General features: G+C 46.4%; 2 protein-coding genes across 2 annotated transcripts; one reads left to right on the top strand and one right to left on the bottom strand.

The window, feature by feature from the left end:
* The first annotated feature begins 1046 nt into the window (after positions 1–1046).
* On the top strand, positions 1047–7810 carry LOC147974115 (uncharacterized). The gene is made up of 13 exons (XM_087524914.1): positions 1047–1139; positions 1312–1408; positions 1673–1803; positions 1958–2068; positions 2468–2629; positions 2842–2940; positions 3046–3539; positions 3682–3870; positions 4375–5564; positions 6151–6460; positions 6621–6894; positions 7212–7477; positions 7609–7810. Exons 1-13 carry the CDS (start codon positions 1047–1049, stop codon positions 7808–7810), a joined length of 3618 nt encoding a protein of 1205 aa, XP_087381040.1.
* A 1002-nt stretch (positions 7811–8812) lies between these two features.
* LOC147974116 (protein FAR1-RELATED SEQUENCE 5-like) lies at positions 8813–11097 on the bottom strand. Its single transcript, XM_087524915.1, has 2 exons — positions 10229–11097; positions 8813–9542 (listed from the first exon to the last, which is right to left on the bottom strand). The coding sequence occupies exons 1-2, from the start codon at positions 11095–11097 to the stop codon at positions 8813–8815; spliced, it is 1599 nt and encodes a 532-aa protein (XP_087381041.1).
* Between the last annotated feature and the right edge of the window lie 9765 nt (positions 11098–20862).

Raw genomic sequence — 20862 nt, forward strand, 5'->3', positions numbered from 1 at the left:
TGCGGCAACAAATTACTGAAATGACTGTGTTAGTTGCCACATATAAGCTTTCGCATGGGGCAACTATTTTTATTGAATGATTGTGATAGTTGCCACACACACGCTCTTCCATGTGGCAACTAAATTTGCTGAATTACTGTGATAGTAGCCACAAACATGCTTTTTCATTGTGGCATCTAATTTTTCTGAATAATTTGTGATAGTTACCACACTGTGATAGTTGCCAAAATCGGTAGTCAATGCAGTTTCAAGAGCCAACTGCACTGGACGGCAACTAATGTGCACATCAAGTGTGCCTGTTGCCACTTGGATAGTATATTCATGTGGCGAATAGAATGTGAACACACTGTCTGTTGCCATTCTGCAGATAAGACAGTGTGGCAAATTGGCTGCATAATGTGGCAACCAAATTTGCATATCAATTGTGTCAGATGACATACATATGCTTTGCATGTGGCAAGTTTTTGGCTGACCACATCATGTCTGTTGCCATGCCGCAGTCAGTACAATATGGCAAATTCATTGTACTGTAGGTGCATTTTTTTTTTGTTTTGCCACAACGACTTTGTGATATCTGATCACACTGTGGCAATTTTTTAGGTTCTTGAATTAGATGTGGTTTCATCGATTTGTTGTAGTATGTGTTGCATTTCAGCACGGCAATTTCACCCTAGCACATTTCTGCCGCTGAACAAGTGGCATTTGATTGGTGTATTTTTAGGACAGTGTGTGAGCTGCCACATCTTAGTTTTTTTGATGTGGAGGATTCTGTGACTTTCTATCATACTATCTTAGGCTAACATGGCAACTTCAACATTTTTTGTTTTCAAATGCATTTACCATATGTACACTTTTTTTTACTTGATAATGCAACCAACGTGCTTACTTGCCACGTTTATGTTTCCGACAATCATAGGAGGGGTGCGTGTGTGTTCATGTTATTTTTTCTGCATTCACTAGTTGACATTTTCTGTTAGGTGGCAACTGCTTACCTCTTGCATTTACATTTCCACCATGACAATTTGGTCTGTTCCTATCTCAGCAGAATGGCTCGTGGCGATCATCAAAACGATGATGATGATTTCATGGATCCACCACAACGTAATCGGGCAACTGGACGGATAAAAAAGGGTGATGAGGTAAATGTTCACAAATCCCCCTTCCTCCTGCTTTATGTTACTGGTTGACACCTCGAGCTTGCAGTCGTCTGACATGAACTAAAATTTCATGACATTGCAAAACATGGCAACAACTGATCACTTTTTGCAAAAACATGGCAACAACTGATCACTTTTTGTCTGTTTTTTGCAGAAGAAGAAACGTATTCGCAACAGAGCCTCCCAAGAACGACTAACTGCGTTGACTGACAAATTCACCGACGATCAGAAGGGGGCTGCTGCTGAGATGGGTATGCAGTCTATGATGGATGTCCGGTGCATGAACCTTGTCAACCCTGTATGCGACTGACTTGGTGAGATCTACGACCCCGCCTCCAGGGAATTCGTGATTCCGGGACGTGGAAGACTACCGTTGAACGAGGAATCCGTGTTCTGCACTTTGGGTGTGCCTCGTGGACATATGAAAGTCCCGTACGAGGTCAACAATGAGATCGAGGAAGCGCTGTTCCCCCGTTTGTTTCCTGGGTCTGAATCCATGCCGAACACGTCTGCAGTGGCAGATTCGCTCCAGGCCATGACGACACATGGAGATGTTTTCAAGATGAAGCTACTCATGTACCTCATCTCAGCTATTTTCGAGCTGACCACCTCTCTTCGCCCAAGCAACAAATGCTTCCCCATCCTGGTGAATGATCCATCTTTACTACTTTATTTTCCTTTGATCTTTTTGGCTCCGATGTCATGTGTAAAGCTAGTGACTGCCAGCGTTTTGCGATGTTTTTTCCATTTGATTTATGATGCGGCAACCTTTTTTTGTCCTGAAATTTTGTGTGGTGCAGGCGGATCTGGGAAATGTGAAGAACATGAATTGGTGTAAGTTTATTGTCGACTTCCTGCACGATGCATTCTCAAGCAAGATGTATCAAAAGGGTTGTCGACTGCATTTAATGGTATTTTTTTACCAGTTCTTTCTGTGAACACTGTTTTTTTAACACACTTTTATTCATGCATGGCAACCTGATCATAACAAGATGGCAACCTGATCATATCAAGATGGCAACTGCCATAATGACAATATGGCAACTGGTATAATGACAATATGTCAACTCCCGTCATATTAGTATGGCAACTGTCATCATACTATGATGGCAACTTCCATCATAACAACATGGCAACTGCTATCACACTATGATGGCAATTAGCACATGTAGATGGCATCTTCTTTTTCTTCTCTTCTTTCATGCACCTCAACTTGATTATCATGGGAACATATATTATCCTGTTTTCCTCCACACAGTACCCATGATGGCAACTGATATTTATTTCTTTTTAAAATTGTTTTGCATCAGCTCATGTACGTCGACTGTCTTGACCCGTCCACCGTGGATTTCACTAGGACAAGAAGCCCGCCGCCTGCGCACAAGTTTGCTGTTTCTGTGTGGACTATCAACGCTGTCAAGGCTGTGCTTGCCGCAGACAAGGCTACTGACACCACATATGGAAAACTGCAGGTTAGTTCTGGTTTCTTTGCCCACACGGCATGCCTACAAATTGGCATGAGGCAACCGTCTGTGGGTCATAAGAGATGACTACCTTTGTTATTCATGGCTGTCTGAGTACTGTATCCATGTCTCATTCCACATGGCAACTATTTTCATTCGTTCTTAAACTTACATTCTCTCTCTTACGTCCTAGCTTTTTTTTCTTTTTTTGTTCTTTCCAGCTGATGGCCAAGCATGCTATAGACTACAGCGTGTTTGGGGGGCCTCAAAACTTTGGAAAGTGGATGGACGTGCACTCAGCTCCGTCTTGCCCTACCGAGGTAATCAAAAGATCTACATCTATGGTTTGTCGTGGAGTATTTTTTGATGTCGTGCAAGTGATAACAATACGGGTGGTCATTGATGCTTCTTTGTTTCGTGCACAGGCGAGGGCACCTGTTGAGCATCTAATAGGGCAGTTTGCATCTGGAATGACCGGCTTGCTCGGGAAGTTGGTTGAGGGGTGGACGTCCCTCAGTGGCTCTGACAGCGACGCGGTTGCGAGGCAGTTCACTTCATTTGTCCCAGAACATACACACCGGCCAACCGGTTGCCGTGGCCGGTATGACTACAACAGTTCCCAAGAGCCTGCTGACACACAAGATGAACTAGGTGGAGATGCTGGTCTCAGCAAGGATGACGACGATGTCATGGAGAATGTGCAAGAGGACACCGATGATGATGATCATGCTGAAGTTCGCGCAGGTGGTAACAAGGGCAAGGATGCAACAGATGTCCCCCAACCGGAGAAAGTCAAACAACACACGGCTGCGAGAGGCGAGGGGGTTTTGCCATCAAAGAGGGGGAGGGCTCCAGAGGGTGTTGGGCAGGGTTCTGCTGGCAAGAGGTCTAGGACCGACCCCGTAGCTGCCAGGAAGAGGTTCGACTTTTATTTTAGTTTTTTGCTTTATCTATTTTCTTCGACCAGACTCATCCTTTTTTTCACTTGTTTTTGTCAAGCGCGGCAACGAGTTTTCTGTCTGACAATTGCCATCCTTTTTCCCTCCATCTCATACGTGCAGCGAGCCGACAGCTGGTGGACGAGCAGTTACGAAGAAACAGGCGCCAACGCCAACCCATGTTTCTGCTCGGTTGAACAAAGGCGCCCCCATTGCCGGTGATACCGCTTCCACCAGGTCATCTCCTCGCACGACGACGACCAACACCGGGGATCCTGTCGTGTTGCCAGACATGAGGAAGGCAGTCAAGAAGTAGGTTTTTTCATCCGCTTTCATTGACATAGCGCTATATTTTCTTGATTTTCCAATGCATCCGTTTAGCTTGTCACATTGTCTTCTGTCATCGCCCCCCACGTGGAAACTGTTGTTCTCCAAATGATTTTTTCCTTCCTTTTTAAGTGTATGGCAACTCCTATTGTTTTTTACATGGTAACTGGAATCTAGGCCAAATGGTAACTTTAATGTACCTAATGGCAACTGCCATCTTTACCGTTGGCTTGTGAGCTCATCCCACACCTAGGTTTGAAATTGCATTCATGGCAGATCAGACATTTTTATCATTCTTGAATTTGGCTAACATGACAACTGCTGCTGGATGGCAACTGCTAATTATGACACATGGCAACTCACGTTCCCCTTACATGGCAACTACCAGCTTTTCCACTTGTTTTTCATTTTTTTAAAGATTTCTACCAAGGCAAACATATTTTTGTTCATTTTTAATACCTTTTTCATGTGCTTTATTGTTTTTTGCAGGGTGAAGAAGACTACTACGCGCGGGGCCAAGCATATCAGTAAGGGCCCGCTCGAACGCCTGCATTCAAAGTTGTCAACAGGGGGCAACTCAGATGTACATGAGGCACCAGGCGACAATACTGCAGCTGCACCGTTGACTGCTCCCACCAACTCTGATGCAAGTGGCCGACCATCTCCGCCGGCTGCAGATGTGCAGGCTAGAACAACAGGCATCCGTACATCGGGGAGTGACGAGTCGGTATCTGCCAGGACAGCTGAAATATTGCCAACTCTTCTGACAATGAAGGATGCTACTGTGAGCCATGCCACCCCATCAGCAAGCGTTGAAGTGGACGCTCCCGAGACGAACCTATGCAAGGAAGATTCCCGCTCATCTGACACTGATTCCAAGCGCGTGTGTGGTGGCACTCCTGTGTCCACGACAGAAGCGGCTGAGGCGGCAGTTCACAAGGATATGCCATCTACAGGTGAGAGTCCTGGCACAACAGCTCCAGCTCCTGTTGGTGCAGATACTGCTAAGGCGACTGTTTCGCGTGCTGGTCTTCCACCTAGGCGTCGTAGCCCCCGCAAGCAACCAACAGACATACCCAACGCACCGGCTGTAGCTAGGAGCAGGAGAGACGAGTCTGGTTATGTTCCTGCGTCCACACTGTTCCCGACACCTGCCAAAAGCAATGTGATGGAGAAACCGGAAGACCGAAGCACAACTGATGTAGGTGTCAAGCCGGGCACGAGTGACGCAGGTGAAAAACCGGAGCAGACTGCGCCTTTATCCGCAGTGGAAATCCCCAGCATAAATCTGCGCACTTCCAGGCTCCCAGTCAATGTCGGTGTCCCCTACAGCCCAAACAAGAAGATTGTCATGAAAGCTGCGGCTGATACCGCTGACAACACGCCCCGCCCTACAAATAAGGCCGATCATTCTGTAGCGGCCGATTCAGATATGCTTGTCGATCTTTCACCCTTGGATTCTGCCCCGCAAGTCATTCGTGGTCCGGCCAGTAGGAATGAAAGGCACCCAATGGCCTTTACCCCACCGAGCTTCAGCCTTGGCATCAGTCAAGATCAACCGGTGGTGCAAGATCCTATGCCAGTTGCCTTTGCTTTCCCAGGAGGCATGCCCGCAATGATGGCGCAGCCAATGATCGAGGGCAGGAAGGCTATCAAGTTCGCAGAGCCGATTGTGCAAGGTACACTTGTCATGTCCTTATGATTTTTCTTGTATACATCTTTGTAGTTTGACTTTTGTCCCAATCATATATTTTGGGGGTTCTCACTTGTGATGGCAACTGACATGTGATGACATGGCAACTGGATTTGATGCACCATGTCACCTACATTTTTTTGCTGCCATGCTGCATTTGACATTTGGGCAACCACGTGGCAACTGAAGTTGATTCAACATGGCAACTGTAGTTGCTGTCACATGGCAAATACAGTGCATTACACATGGCAACTGGATTTACCACACCATGTCGCCTGCATTTTTTGTTTCCATGCTGCATTTTTTCATACGGCAATCACATGGCAAGTGGAGTTGACACAGCATGGCAAATGTAGTTGCCGTGACATGGCAACTACAGTCCAACTAGATGGCAACTACAGTGCAACTACATGGAAATTGTAGTTGCTATGACATGGCCACTTTAGTTGGACCACACATGGCAACTGCCCCACTTTTTCTACCTACATCTCACATCATGCACCCTATCTTCTCACAATCCATCTGTTTTTGATTTTCTAGGTATCCTAACCCACTTTTTTTTATCATTGCAGCCACCCCTGAGGAGATTTCACCGTCACTTGACGAAGCTTACCGCATGATTGAGGAGGCAGCATTGCAGAGGAGGTCCTCACGAGGGCAAGGGCAATCAAGTTCCAACGTGCCTGCAGATACGGTATCTGAGGATACCATTAGGAGTGCCACTCCTGGTTCTGTGAGGCAGCAGAGGGTAGTTCACCCACCTCCCGCGAAAGACTACGAGCCCGAATTCAGGGCCACTAAGGAACAGACCCAGTTGTACGATATCGTCAAGCGGTTTGGAAATGCGAGGGCCAGCAGCAAGCACATGAAGGAGCTGAAAGCGTAAATGACCACACCCCATAATCTCTCATTTTGCTTTGCTCCTTTTTTACCATTCATCTTCTTCGTACTTTGTATACACGATCTGCTTACATTTTAGTTCTTGCATATATTTTTTTACTTAGTAGGCATGATTATTCCATGTCATATTGTTTTCATATAGCTTATGTTTGGACAGAACCAAAGTCATTCAATGCGGAGCGACGTACGTCGAGCTGGGTGACCTTGCCGAGTCCGTGAGGCCAAACGGTAAAATGTCGACGAATGTAGTTGCATGCGGGATCGACTACATCAACAATCACACCGATGTGTGTGCCGACAAGATAATCATGCATTACAGTGTGACCTACAAAATATGGGATGGTGACTTCCACCATAAAATCCTGAGGAAGAATTTTGCTCAACACGGTGAATTCAAGTTCACACTGAAGAAATATGTGAGTACTCCTTCCCTATCTGCAATGTTTTTTCACATGATGTGGTTTTTTGCCATCATCTGCACTTGTGTTTATGTGGCAGATGTTTTCATGTGGCAACAGCTACCGTGCACAATGACTTCTTGATTTTTGCATCCCGTGCAAACTATGTGGCAACTTGATAGTAAAATACACAGCACATTTTGTTCATACATGGACAACAACTTTCTTTCAACTACCCCCACCCATAACCAAACATTCTACGTGATTCTAATTATTTGTCCCTCTGTTGTTCTTTATGTGAACTCTACTTCTCATTTCTTCACTTTTAAATGCAGGTCATGTTCCCCATGTTCCAGGAGCTTGCACCACATGACCCACACGACAAGTGTGGTCACCACTATGCGATCTGTCTTGACCTGAAGAACCAACGTTTTGAGGTGCTTGATTCAATCCGTTCGAAAGCTGATGCAGACCTTACTACGCATGCCGAATTCTTCATTAACAACCTCAAAGAGACATGGAACCGTCACTACGAACATTCAAAGGTCCAGATCAGGCATTTCCCGACTGAGTATGTGGCGACTGCGAAGCAAGGGAACACGTAATTTCTTCCTTCCTCCATGTGCCATTTACATCAATCCAACCCCTCTTTTGTTGTCACATCTGAATTGAAGTCTATCTTTGTTACGACTGTCCTTTTTGCGTGTTCACCTGACTCTTTTCCTCGTGCAGGATGGACTGTGGCTTTCACGCGTTGGAATACTTTGCAAAGTGGGAAGGAAGAATTGTCCCCCCTATCACATCTGCAATGGTCGTTGAGCTCTGGAAAATCTACACATGGAACTGGTTGACGAATGAAGATTTCAACAAGCGGTCCGGAGCACGCGAGTTCGTGGAGGAAGCTGTCAAGAAAGTCATCAATAAGTACAAGTGATCATGTGGCGTTACAGACCGGACGCATACCTTACATTCTGTTGCCAAGGAATGTAAGGTACTATCTCTTTGTTTCTCGTTGAAAACTATGTTTGTGTGCTATGTTATGACTGCATCCCCGCGTAGCCTAACTATGTAGTGGTGGTGTGTGAGCGACATCTGAATAGTTTCTGTAATATATGTGTGGACGTGAACCTATTTTAGGCGTTACAGCAGATATGTTTTTATGTTTATCATTATTACAATGGTTTCATCGTTTCTAGCACCGGTTTGCTGTTTCGAATGCGTCTATGATGTTTTAAAAAAGGTGGCAAATGTAGTTCATCAGACATGGGTAGTGAAAGTCATCGTCGTTTTTCATTTTGGCTGTTTTGCTTCTTCTTTTTCATCGCTAATTGCACCGGCTAGCATGGGTAGGTTGATCATGTAGCCACAACCTTTGCTGCGGTTTATGCATGTTACGCTTTTTCCAACTTGTTTCCCATACATTTGCACACAGCACACTATGTGTCTCTAAACCGCGTTGTATTGTCATGGAAATATATGCCATGCGGAGTCATTACAAATACCATGGCATATTTTCAGTACAGCTAACATGGCAGATACAGTACAAACAACATGGCAGATCCAGCATAATTAACATGGCAGATACAGTACAACTAACATGGCAGATCCAGTACAACTAAAATGGCAGATCCAGTACAACTAGCATGGCATATTTAGTATAAAATAGCATGTCATATTTAGTATAAAATAGCATGGCATATTTAGTATAAAATAGCATGGCAGACCAACTACACTTAACATGGCAGATTAACTACACATAACATGGCAGATTAAGTACCCATAACATGGCAACTGCATTTATTCATTCAATGAATTTTCCTTCCACTTCTGATGCCCCTCAAGAGTCATTCTCCCATTTTTTTTAAAAAAATTCTCATCATCTTGGGTACAAAACAAAATGTCCACAAGGACCATGTCACATCGCCCCAATTTTTGCTCATGGATTGCCCGCCCCTTTCTTCGTTTTCTTGTGTTTTGCTTGGATCTCCAATCCCGACTTGTACCTTATCTCTCTTGGACGACCCTTTGTGATAGAACGGGGTGGGTTCCTGACCTGGGTCTGTGTGCTTGATGTTCCAGATCCTATCTCCGAGTTTTCAGATGATGGCCCCGTGGATGAAGGCACACTTGATGTGCGGGGGAACCGGTGTAAGGCTTCCTCAGCTTTCCTCTTCTTGATCTCATCAAGCTCTCCTTTCAGTGCCTTCCTGTGTTTTTCTGCGACTCTCACTGTCTCATCACTCTTGCACGCTTCATCAATTAGCTCAGCATAGTTCTTTGTCAGCACAACGTGCCTCACGGCTTCCATGGTTGACTCAGGTCTCTCGTCATGCACAGCCAGAACTGCGTGTGTTGTCTGCGGCGCCAACGCATTGTCAGCGTCCCAAGTCCATCGCCGCCTTATGAAATGGCGGGGCATCCGTGTCACAGCGTTCATGTCCATTACTTTTAGTATGTGACAGCACACAATGTCGTCCCTTTCGAACTTGCAGCATTGGCAGTAGTACTCGCCTTCGCCTATCGAGGCTTTGACGAAGTAGTTCCTTCCTTTGTCCGGGTCTTCAGGTTCTGAATCTGACATGCACAAAATAGAACACACCTTGAACGTATGTTCGTCCACCTGGAAAGCCGTGAACATGCTGGCACGCTTTATTTCTTCCTGGAATCTGCAAGTTTTGTGTGTTTTCTATTAAACTATCGTGCACTCTTTTCTTGTACCACCTTATGTTGTCATGGAAATAGAAATACATTTTGTTTGAAGATGGCAAACATAGTTCATTGAACATGGCAAATATAGTACGTTGAACATGGCAAATGCAGTACACTAGACATGGCAAATGCAGTACACTAGACATGGCAACTGTAGTACATTTTCAACTGGACATCGTCATTTTTCCACACCAACATTCCCCAATGGAAGCACATTGCATAAAACATGGCAACTGCCCTTTTATTTAAACATGGCATCTACAGTTGAGTAAACATGTCAATTGCATTTCAACAAACATGGCAGATGCATTTTATTAAACATGGCAACTGCATTTCGGCATATGTGTCGCCAATATAACATTTTTTCCAGTTGACATTGGCATTTTCATGCCAACATGCCCCAATGGAAGCACAGTGCATTAAACATGGCAACCGAACTTCATTCAACAAGGAAAATGCACCCGAGCAAGCATGGCAAAACAGAATTTTCATTGAACATGGCAACATGCAGCTGAGTAAGCATGGCAAACAGTATTTCATTAAACATGGCAACTGCACATCATGGCAACCGCATTGCACTCTATAAGGCACCTACTGACTTGGTGCTTTTTCTGCAAATAAGACTGTAACGCAACTGACTTACTTGTTAAAGATCTTGTTGGTGTATATCTTGCTCATTTGCCTCTCTATCGGTAAATACGTTAGCAATTTTGGCTGCTTTAGTGCCATGGTCGCTTCTTGCTGTAGCTCAGATCCTAGAATTTTTTGTTGCAAAGTTGTGTATTGCTTGGCAAACTGTAGCAATGAGTTGCCAGGGCTGACGTACCACTTCAAAACAGCATTGAACCCCTCGCTGCGCTGCGTAGTCTGCAGAAAGGGGAAGAAGCACTGCATGAAGTAGGCCGGCACCCAGTACATTCGCTTCTCCCACAGGCTAACAAGAGTCTCGTTGTCTTGGACTTGATGTGTTTCAGTCATGGCCATCCAGCTCCTTTCAAACTCCTCCACCGTCAAGCTGTGGTCCACGCACAGCTCGAATGCCTTGTGCAGCTCTGGACGGTCAGCAAAGAACGGTCCTAGCGTCTCCTCAGCCTTCTTTATAATGTGCCACCTGCAGTGCCTGTGCACTGCCAATGGAAAGACCTCCTCTATGCCTGCACGCATGCTGAAATCTTGGTCTGTTCTCATGTTCATCGGAGCAAGTCCATCCATGCACTCCAAGAAGGTCTTGAACAGCCAAACGTACCCATCCGTGTATTCATTCCGGACAAGCCCGCAGCCAAACTGCAACGACTGATTGTGGTTATTTATTCCTATGAACGGAGCGCATGGCATCTTGTACATATTGGTGAGGTATGTCGTGTCGAATGAAATGCAATCTCGGAAATGTTTGTAGGCTCTCCTTGCAGCACCATCCACCCAATACATGTTCCTGACACGGTCCTCATCGTCCAACCTTATCCTATAGAAGAAATCTGGATCTTCCTTCGCTTTTTCATCGAAGTAGGCCATTGTGGCCTCTATGTCTACCAACTTGCTCTCTCTACGGTACTTGGCCTATAGGTTTGTGATGTCAGCTGGTATGTACGGCATGCTACTCAGAGTCCCCTTTTTGCTGTGGATGAGAGATAGTATCTGTACCATTCTTGATGGACTGACGTTACAATCATGTAGCAGCTTTACGAATTGCCTTTCGACGGGGGTGAACCCTCTGTGGGCGGTCAGAAATTTTACCAGGTCGAACTTCTTTATGAGTTGGTGGTTGTGCTCGTCAAAATATTCATTGACCACCCACTGTGCTCCATCTACATTTAGCTTACACCGGACAAGACACTCAGTCTTGAGAATGATACCTCTCTTTCGTTCTGGAACGACAGGCGCAACGCCTTTCCCCTTCTTGTTCCTCCGTGCCTTGTGGCACCTCATGTCACCTCTGCTGTACTCATTAGTTTTCTTAATTTTCCTATGGTACTCGGTGTTGACCGCAAATCCATGGAACTTTGCATATGTCTGGTAGTATTCCTTTGCTTGTTCGAACGATTCAAATCTCTGCCCAATGTACGGTGGCTGAGGTACCATGATCTCTGATTGCCCACCAACTTCATCCCCTTGTGCGTCGTCGTCAGTTTCATCATTCACTTCAGTATCGGCGGCAGTTCCATCTACTTGAGTGTTGCCAGTGCTTGTGTTCAAAGGGGTGCTTGTCGGCATTGCTGGAATGATTGCCATTCCCGACTCTGACTCGAAATTGTTTGTGGCATGATTGTCTGCTGGCTGGTGGAACGCGTCTTCCGTGCGCTCAGAGCTCCCCGCCGTAGATGTCCCCGCGCCGTTGTTCAGTGTAGTTGTAGGCCCTATAATAGAAAAAACAGGTACGAGAGTAAGATTTTTGTTTGGATAACATGTGTATCGCAACGGATCACACCATCTTCGAGTGATTTGGCATGACATCATTTCAAACAGCAAGCCGTGAGTCTACGCGTGGACATGTATGGCAGCTGTAGCTGTCCAGTCATGGCAGCTACTATTCAACAAACATGGCAACTATTTGTTTTGCCTACAAATAACTACAAATAACAAATGTAGCGCTGTTTTTTGTGGTTCGGTTTTTTTCCTTACCTTATTGTGCTGCATTTGACCATCTTGTGTGGTCTGTGACACCATAATGACGTGCTCCACCTGCAATTTGTGAAGCTTGCCACGAGACGTTTGCCGGGTTACCACCAGCGTAATAACCTGTAAGCATAGTAGTGGTTGGTCAATTCATGGCAAATGCAGTTTTGTGTTAGCACGGCAACTGCAGTTGCCCCTGATGTGGCAACTGCAGTTTTACTGGCATGGCAACTATAGTTGCATCGGTATGGCAACCGCAGTTGTTCCTTCATGGCAACTGCAGTTGCCATGGCATGGCAAATGTAGTTGCACTGGCATGGCAACTGCAGTTGTTTCTCCATGGCAACTGCAGGTGTCCAGGGATGGCAACAACAGTTGTCCAGGGATGAGAAGTGTAGTTTTTAATTCATGGCAATTGCAGATGTCCAGTCATGGCAATTGTAGTTGTCAACTATGCTCCTTCTGCTAATTGAGCATCCGCAACTTCACTTTTTTTATGGACTCACCTGTGTATGACGTCGATGGCAGGTACATGGGTGCTGCCTGATGCCACGTGCTGCATGAAGGCTCTGCATTTTCACCTGTGATAACTCGTGAGTCCTTTTGCCGGTTTTTTTGCATGTTCATTTTTCATGTCCACAGCAGTATGTGCTCTTTTTTCGTTTTGCATTACCTTGATTAGCCATACTAGCTAGTTGAAGTTGGCTGCCCGTACATTTGTCAGTGTTAGCGCCTTGTGACTGAACTTGCCACGGGGGCCCCCTATGAGTGTTTTGGTCATAAGAACCTGCGAAAAAATGACAGTGTATGACATAAGTAGAATGTCATCTTCATCGTTGCGAAGATGGCAACTGTTCTCTTCTTTTGTTATCACGCATCATACCTACGCCTGCATGCTGTTCTAGTAGTGGCAGCAACGGCCCTGCAGAGATGAGTTGACTGTACTCTGATGCATTCCAAGGGGGCGTTTCTGGCCTTTGAGAACCCCAAGCATCAGCGCCATCTTCGTGATTCATTCTTTCCGTGTCTCCCTTCTTTCCGATGTGTTCTCAATCACTGAATGAACAAGAAGGCATCAACAATCCACAAGAATTGTATTCTTATGCTGCTTGCACATAGAAGATAGGGATGGCAAGCAACAGGTCAAAATAGGTGGCAGCTACTGACAACGAAAGGTGGGAACTGTCGTTATACACAAGTGGCAATTAATTTTTCCCACCCCTTCATTCCAAAAATTGTCCTTCCTGCCCTTTTTTAGGGATTCCTACTCATCCATTTCATATCCAACTACTTGCGTCAATTAAACTATGAACTTAAGTTAATCTCAAACGTAGTACATGGCAGATCTGGTGTATTCTGCCTGGCAATTGCGAATATACACTGAACCATGTAGTGTTCTACCCCTATAGCATGGACCCAGTACAAGATCGGGAGATTTTCAGCCTTAAGGATGAGAAGGATGAGATCGGGAGATTTCACCTGGTTTTAGATGATCGTCTCTAGAGGGCTGGGTTGGAGTGGGGGGCTGGGGGTGGGGAGGGTTGGGGTGTGGTTTGCGGTGGGAGCGCCCTACGGATCTGCCCTGGTTGCCATGGCAACCAGAGATGGCCGGCGACGGAGGTCGGGGTTCGAGAGGTGGGGGACGATGGCGGCAGACGAGAGAGGGGATGGATCGGAGGCCGGGAACGGCTGGGTCGTGCGGGCAGCGGATCGTCTGGCCCGAAAGGGGCAGTGCGGGCGGGGTTGCCACACACCGGACGTGCGGGCCGTGCTTTTGTGCGCGCGGACGTGGTCGTGCGGGCCGGTTCCCGTCCATGCCACACGAGGCGTGCGGGCGGGTTCCCGTCCATGCCACACGTGTGGCAGTTATTCGGACCCTTTTTTTCCTTTCGCGAGAGTCACGGTTTTGCTTCCGCAGGAGGCACGGTGCCTCTCGGAAACGAAAAAAACACGTTTTATTTTTTTTTCTATTTCACGAGAGTCACGGTTTTGCTTCCGCGAGAGGCACAGGTGTGTTTTCGCGAGAGTCACGGCCGTACCTCCTTGAAAACGAAAAAACGTGTTTTCTCTTCTTTTTTTTCCTTCCGCGAGAGTCACAATTTTGCTTCCGTGAGAGGCACGGTTGTGATTTCGTAAGAGGCACGAGCGTGCCTCTTTTGGAAAGGGAAAAAACCCGTGCTCCCGGTTCGGTTTTTTCATCCAATTTATTTCGTGAAAAAAAAGTTTGGTAAAACCTATCAACATGGGATTTAGTTTTGAATATCTCGACGCGAGGAATCTAACGGTGAAAACGGTTTCAGATATGCGCGCACGGTTTGAGAGATAAAACGTTTTGAATAAACAGATATACGAAAAAAGGGAAAACTCTCAGGTTGCGACAAATGACACACTGCATGTGCGCCACTTTATCGCAACCTGTGAAGTTGGAGTGATCTTTGCAATGAGTACTCTTCAATTAATGATTTCGTGCTTATGGTGAGCTGGCTTTTCTTATGGTTGCTGCGAGCATAGCCCATAACCAATGTTACGAAACATGAGAATGGGCCTAAGGCTCTGGTTGTAGCGAGAAAGGCTTAGTAAGCAATGAAATGATCAAGCTGGCCCATGTAGTTCTGTTCGTTTGTTTGCAAAACGTTGTTTCGCGATTTTCCAACGTATTTTAACATGTTTAACGATTCTGGTGGCTTGGATGATGGCTTGCTGGAGTTCATCTAAATGGCGCCGTCGAGCCCGGGCACGTGCCCAGGGTGCCCGAACGGTAAAATCGCCCCGGTCTCCTGATCGCAAACATCTCAGTACCTTTGAAAAAAAAAGTGTCGGAAAGCCATCCAGGCCGGTGCTTTTTTTTGGAACATCTGAACAAAGGCTTTTTTTACGGCTCTCCCCAAAAGCGGCAAAAATGAATCAACATCAACTGTGTCACCTTGGTAGGAACAACATCCAAGACAAGTTCCTTCACCACACGCTCTTACCAATACATGTCTTGACAGAAAATCGATGCAAGCCAGCCAATCTCTTGTTCATTTTCGGTCGTTGTGCCATGTGGGCGTAGAAAAATTGTTTTTTCTCCTTCCTTTTGTTGCTTGTAGAAAATTTCTTTTTTTGTTTTTCTTCCTTATCAGTGTTTTTGCCTCCCTCCCGCAATAATTGTATGTGCAATCTTTGCCTTCACATCTTACATTTTTAAGAAGTTGATCCCCACTACTATTAATTCTTTCAACATGCGCATCATCCACATCAACGTCATGCCACATCAGCATCCATTACCCTATTCCACGTGTCCACCTGAGATGTACAGCCAGATCGTCGGTATTTAGTACCTAGGATTCAACTTTTTGTTTCATCTCCCCGTTAGATTTCATTCGTTGCCTGGGCGTATGACCTTCCTATGCCCTCGGCCAATCTAATTATTTTAGCCAACGTTCCAATTCATCTTCTTCTGCGCCAATCACCTTCTCCACCGAGAAGTCGTCTGCACCTTTTATTCAATGAGTAGTTTCGGTGCATGCAAGTATTGACATACCTTGTTCACTGAGTAGGAAATATCAGGACGTGAGAGTTAAATATTGCAAGACACCTACAACACTCCTATAGTTTGTTGTATCCGTTGGTGCAAGAGCATCTCCACATTGTACTGTGAGCATTCCTGAGGTAGAAATTGGTGTACTAACCGGCTTGCAATTTTCCAAACCCACTCTTCTGAGAATATCAGTGGTGTATTTTTCCTGCGAGAGAAGTATGCCATCTTTAATTCTCTTTACTTCTATTCCAAGGAATTAATGGAGGTCACCCAAATCTTTGAGAGCAAACTCCAACTTTAAATCCTTAAGCAAGCAGGTAGTAGCTTCTGCACTTGAACTAGCAACAATTATATCATCAACATAGACAAGCACAAAGATAGTAATACTGCCTTTTTTTAAAAGAAGAACAATGATGTATCTGCCTTGGATGGTATGAACCCAAGGTGTTGTAACTGCATGCTCAATCTGGAATACCAAGCCCTTGGTGCTTGTTTCAGGCCATATAATGCTTTATCCAACTTACAGACATACTTTGGTGTGCTGTGATCCTCATAACCTGGTGGTTGCCTCATGAACACTTCTTCCTCAAGAACACCATGAAGAAACGCGTTCTGAACATCTAGCTGTCTTAAACTCCAACTTCTGAAAATAGCAATAGACAAGACAAGTCGAATAGTGGCAGACTTAACAACAGGACTAAAGGTATCTTCATAATCAATTCCAAACCTTTGTTTAAATCCTTTGGCAACTAATCTGGCCTTATACCTGTCTATGCTTCCATCAGACTTTCTTTTTATCTTGTACACCCACTTACAATCAATAATATTGTCTCCATGTTTTGGTGGTACCAAGTGCCAAATTTTGTTTTTCATAAGTGCATTATATTCAGTATCCATAGCTTCCTTCCAATCCTTATTGGCAAGGGCATCATGCAAATGAATTGGTTCACCAGTGGTGGTAAGAAAATCACGTTTGATTTTGTCATACCTAATTGTACCATCATTGTACTGTTTTTCCTTCACAATACCCGGCCGTGCCCTTGTTTGCCAAAGAGAGGGCGTAGAATGCACAGGAACAGCCATTGTAGATGGTGGTACAGAAGATCCTGGTGAAGCCTCATCTGCCACAGAAAATCCCGCCGGCTCCCGATCCGATGCAGGGAACAAATTGGCCAGTTCCCGATTCGAGGCGGATCCTGGCGCGGATCTTGGCGACTGGTCGGCCGCTGAGGAGGCCCGTGCTGAGGTGGGACCGGCCACGCGCCCGGGGTCGGCCGCTGCTGAGGCCCGCGGCACGTGGCAGTAGGGGACTCGCCCTCTCCCGCACATGCGCTGGCGTGCGAATCGAAGCGAGGAGGCGTGGCGTGAGGCGATACGGCGAGGCTAGTGGGCTCCACCCTGGCAGAGCGGTCGGCCACAGGCCCGCGCAAGTCCAGCCCACGGGCGAATCAGCCTGGGATCGTGCGTCGACAGCGGCAGCAGGTTGAGCGCGCGGATCCGCCTGGGATCACGTGCTGTCAGCCAGATCAGCAGCATATTCCGTGCCTGTTTTGTCTGTTTCTTCACACATACAGTGACGATTCAAATTAGCACAAATATCAGCTGAATCAGAATTTCCTTGGGATTTTTGCACATGATCAACCTTAGTTAATTCGCCACCGTGATCACAAGGTGCAGAAAGATCAGGTAGGAGTGCTATTTCAGCACGAAGTAAGGCTCCCGCATTTGGATGTAGTTTGGCAAAAGGAAAAAGGGTCTCATCAGAAACAACATCTCGGGAAATATAGATGCGTCCAGTGGATATTTCAAGACATTTATACCCTTTATGGAGGTTTCTATAACCAAGAAAAACACACTAAGTGGATCGAATTCAAGCTTGTGATGATTGTATGGACGCAAATTGGGGTAGCAAGCACACCCAAAAAATTTCAGATAGTTATATTTAGGTTTTTTATGATACAAACGTTCTAATGGAGTGGAATTGCCAATGACTTTGCTGGGAAGCCTATTGATGAGATAAGTGGCAGTAATGGAAGCTTCATCCCAATATTTAAGAGGCATAGAGGCATGAGCTAAGAGAGAAAGGCCAACTTCAACTATGTGACGATGTTTGCATTCAGCAGAGCCATTCTGCTGGTGGGCATGAGGGCATGACACATGATGCTCAATCCCAATGCTACTAAAGAAAGAGTTGAGTTTCTCATACTCCCCTCCCCAGTCACTTTGGACTGACAGAATCTTTCGATCAAATTGTCGTTCAACAAGTTTTTGAAACTCTTGGAAGATAGAAAAAACTTCAGAATTATATTTAAGCAAATAAATCCAAGTAAACTTGCTGTAATCATCAATGAAACTGACATAATATTTTTTCCGTCCAAAGGAATCACGGGCATGGCCCCATACATCACTAAAAAAAAGCTCTAAAGGAGCATGAGACACACTATAAGACTTAGGATAGGGAAGCTGATGACTCTTGGCACATTGGCAAGCTTCACAAACAGACTCACTAATGGAACTATGTGACAAAGGAAGAATCTTTATTGACTACTTGTTTCACAATGACCGTTGATGGATGTAGTAATCGTTGATGCCATCTTTCCAGAGAGGGTTCGATGGCGGAGTAGACTTGACGACGTCGGCGACTAAGTGCTCCGGATGTGATGGGGTAGAGACCCCCAATGCATCTACCGTGATGGAGAAGTTCCCTCGTTGCCCGATCCTTAATGAAAAAATAACGAGGGTGAGTTTCAAATAAGACATTATTATCGGTGGCTAAATGAGATATGGATGCAAGATTTTTGTCAGCTTTGGAACATGAAGGACATCCTTAAGAACTAGATCACGTTTAAGGTTAGGGGAATTAATTGAGGCATGACCAATGTGGCAAATATCCATACCTCCTCCGCTTGCGGTGTGGATCTGATCAGCGCCATGGTACCTCTCGTGAAGATCTAGTTGCTCGAGTTCATTGGTAACATGGTCGGTGGCGCCAGAATCAACATACCAGACGCCATCGCCTCCCTGTTCACACATGGCAGCAGCAACATGGCGAGCATCAGGGACAAAGTTCTCGTCGAAGCGATGCCAGCAATCCATAACCTCATGGCCAGACTTCTTGCAGAGCTGGCAGCATGGACGAGGACGGGTGGCAGGGGGACGACGGCCATTGTTGGAGTTGAAGCCGCCGTCGTTGGTGAAGTTGTCGCCGTTGTTGTTGTTGTTGTTGTTGTTGTTGTTGTAGCTGCCCCCGTTGTGGTTGTTGGAAATATGCCCTAGAGGCAATAGTAAAATGGTTATTATTATATTTCTTTGTTTATGATAATTGTCTATTGTTCATGCTATAATTGTGTTATCCGGAAATCGTAATACATGTGTGAATACATAGACCACAACACGTCCCTAGTGAGCCTCTAGTTGACTAGCTCGTTGATCAAAGGATAGTCATGGTTTCCTGACTATGGACATTAGATGTCATTGATAACGGGATCACATCATTAGGAGAATGATGTGATGGACAAGACCCAATCCTAAGCTTAGCTCAAAGATCGTGTAGTTCGTTTGCTGTAGCTTTTCTGAATGTCAAGTATCATTTCCTTAGACCATGAGATTGTGCAACTCCCGGATACCGTAGGAGTGCCTTGGGTGTGCCAAACGTCACAATGTAACTGGGTGACTATAAAGGTACATTACAGGTATCTCCGAAAGTGTCTGTTGGGTTGGCACGAATCGAGACTGGGATTTGTCACTCCGTATGACGGAGAGGTATCTCTGGGCCCACTCGGTAATGCATCATCATAATGAGCTCAATGTGATCAAGTGGTTGATCACGGGATCATGCATTACGGTACGAGTAAAGTGACTTGCCGGTAACGAGACTGAACAAGGTATTGGGATACCGACGATCGAGTCTCGGACAAGTAACGTACCGATTGACAAAGGGAATTGTATACAGATTGATTGAATCCTCGACATCATGTTTCATCCGATGAGATCATCGTGGAGCATGTGGGAGCCAACATGGGTATCCAGATCCCGCTGTTGGTTATTGACCGGAGAGTCGTCTCGGTCATGTCTGCATGTCTCCCGAACCCGTAGGGTCTACACACTTAAGGTTCGGTGACGCTAGGGTTGTTAGGAAGACTTGTATGTGATTATCGAATGTTGTTCGGAGTCCCGGATGAGATCCCGGACGTCACGAGGAGTTCCGGAATGGTCCGGAAGTAAAGATTTATATATGGGAAGTTGTCATATGGTCGCCGGAAAGTTTCGGGGGCATATCGGTATTGTACCGGGGCCACCGGAGGGGTTCCGGGGGTCCACCGGGAGGGTCCACCTCTTCCGGAGGGCCTTATGGGCTGTATGGAGAAGGGAACCAGCCCAAGTGGGCTGGGGCGCCACACCCCCCTAGGGCCCATGCGCCTAGGGTTGGGGGAAACCCTAAAGGGGGCGCCCCCTTGCTTGGGGGGCAAGCCCCCCTCCCCTTGCCCCCCCCCTCTAGATCTCATCTAGAGGGGGCCGGCCCCCTTCCCCTTTCCCCTATAAATAGAGGGGTGAGGGGAGGGCTGCAGACAACATCCAAGGCGCAGCCCCTCCCCTCCCCAACACCTCTCCTCCTCCATAAGAGCTTGGCGAAGCCCTGCCGGAGTACTACAGCTTCATCACCACCACACCGTCGTGCTGCTGTTGGAGCCCTCTTCCTCAACCTCTCCCTCCTCCTTGCTGGATCAAGGCGCGGGAGACGTCCTCGCTCCGTACGTGTGTTGAACGCGGAGGTGCCGTCCGTTCGGCACTAGGATCTTCGGTGATTTGGATCACGTCGAGTACGACTCCATCAACCCCGTTCTCTTGAACGCTTCCGCTCGTGATCTACAAGGGTATGTAGATGCACTCCTCTCTCCCTCATTGCTAGATGAGTCCATAGATTGATCTTGGTGATGCGTAGAAAATTTTAAAATTTTGCTACGTTCCCCAACAGTGGTAGCCGTAGGTGTCACCAGAGCGAGCGCCGTCGCCCTGAGGAGCACCACGTCCGCGCCCACCGCCATGACTCTGCCCCTGGTGACCGCGCCCATGGCCGCGGCCACGGGACGCGGAGTTCGCAGACGACTGCCGAAGATCGCCACCATGAAGGAGGGTGAGGCGGG

The sequence above is a fragment of the Triticum urartu genome, chromosome 5A (assembly GCF_056163025.1).
Source record: "Triticum urartu cultivar PI428250 chromosome 5A, HENAU_Tu73, whole genome shotgun sequence".
Lineage (NCBI taxonomy): Eukaryota > Viridiplantae > Streptophyta > Magnoliopsida > Poales > Poaceae > Triticum > Triticum urartu.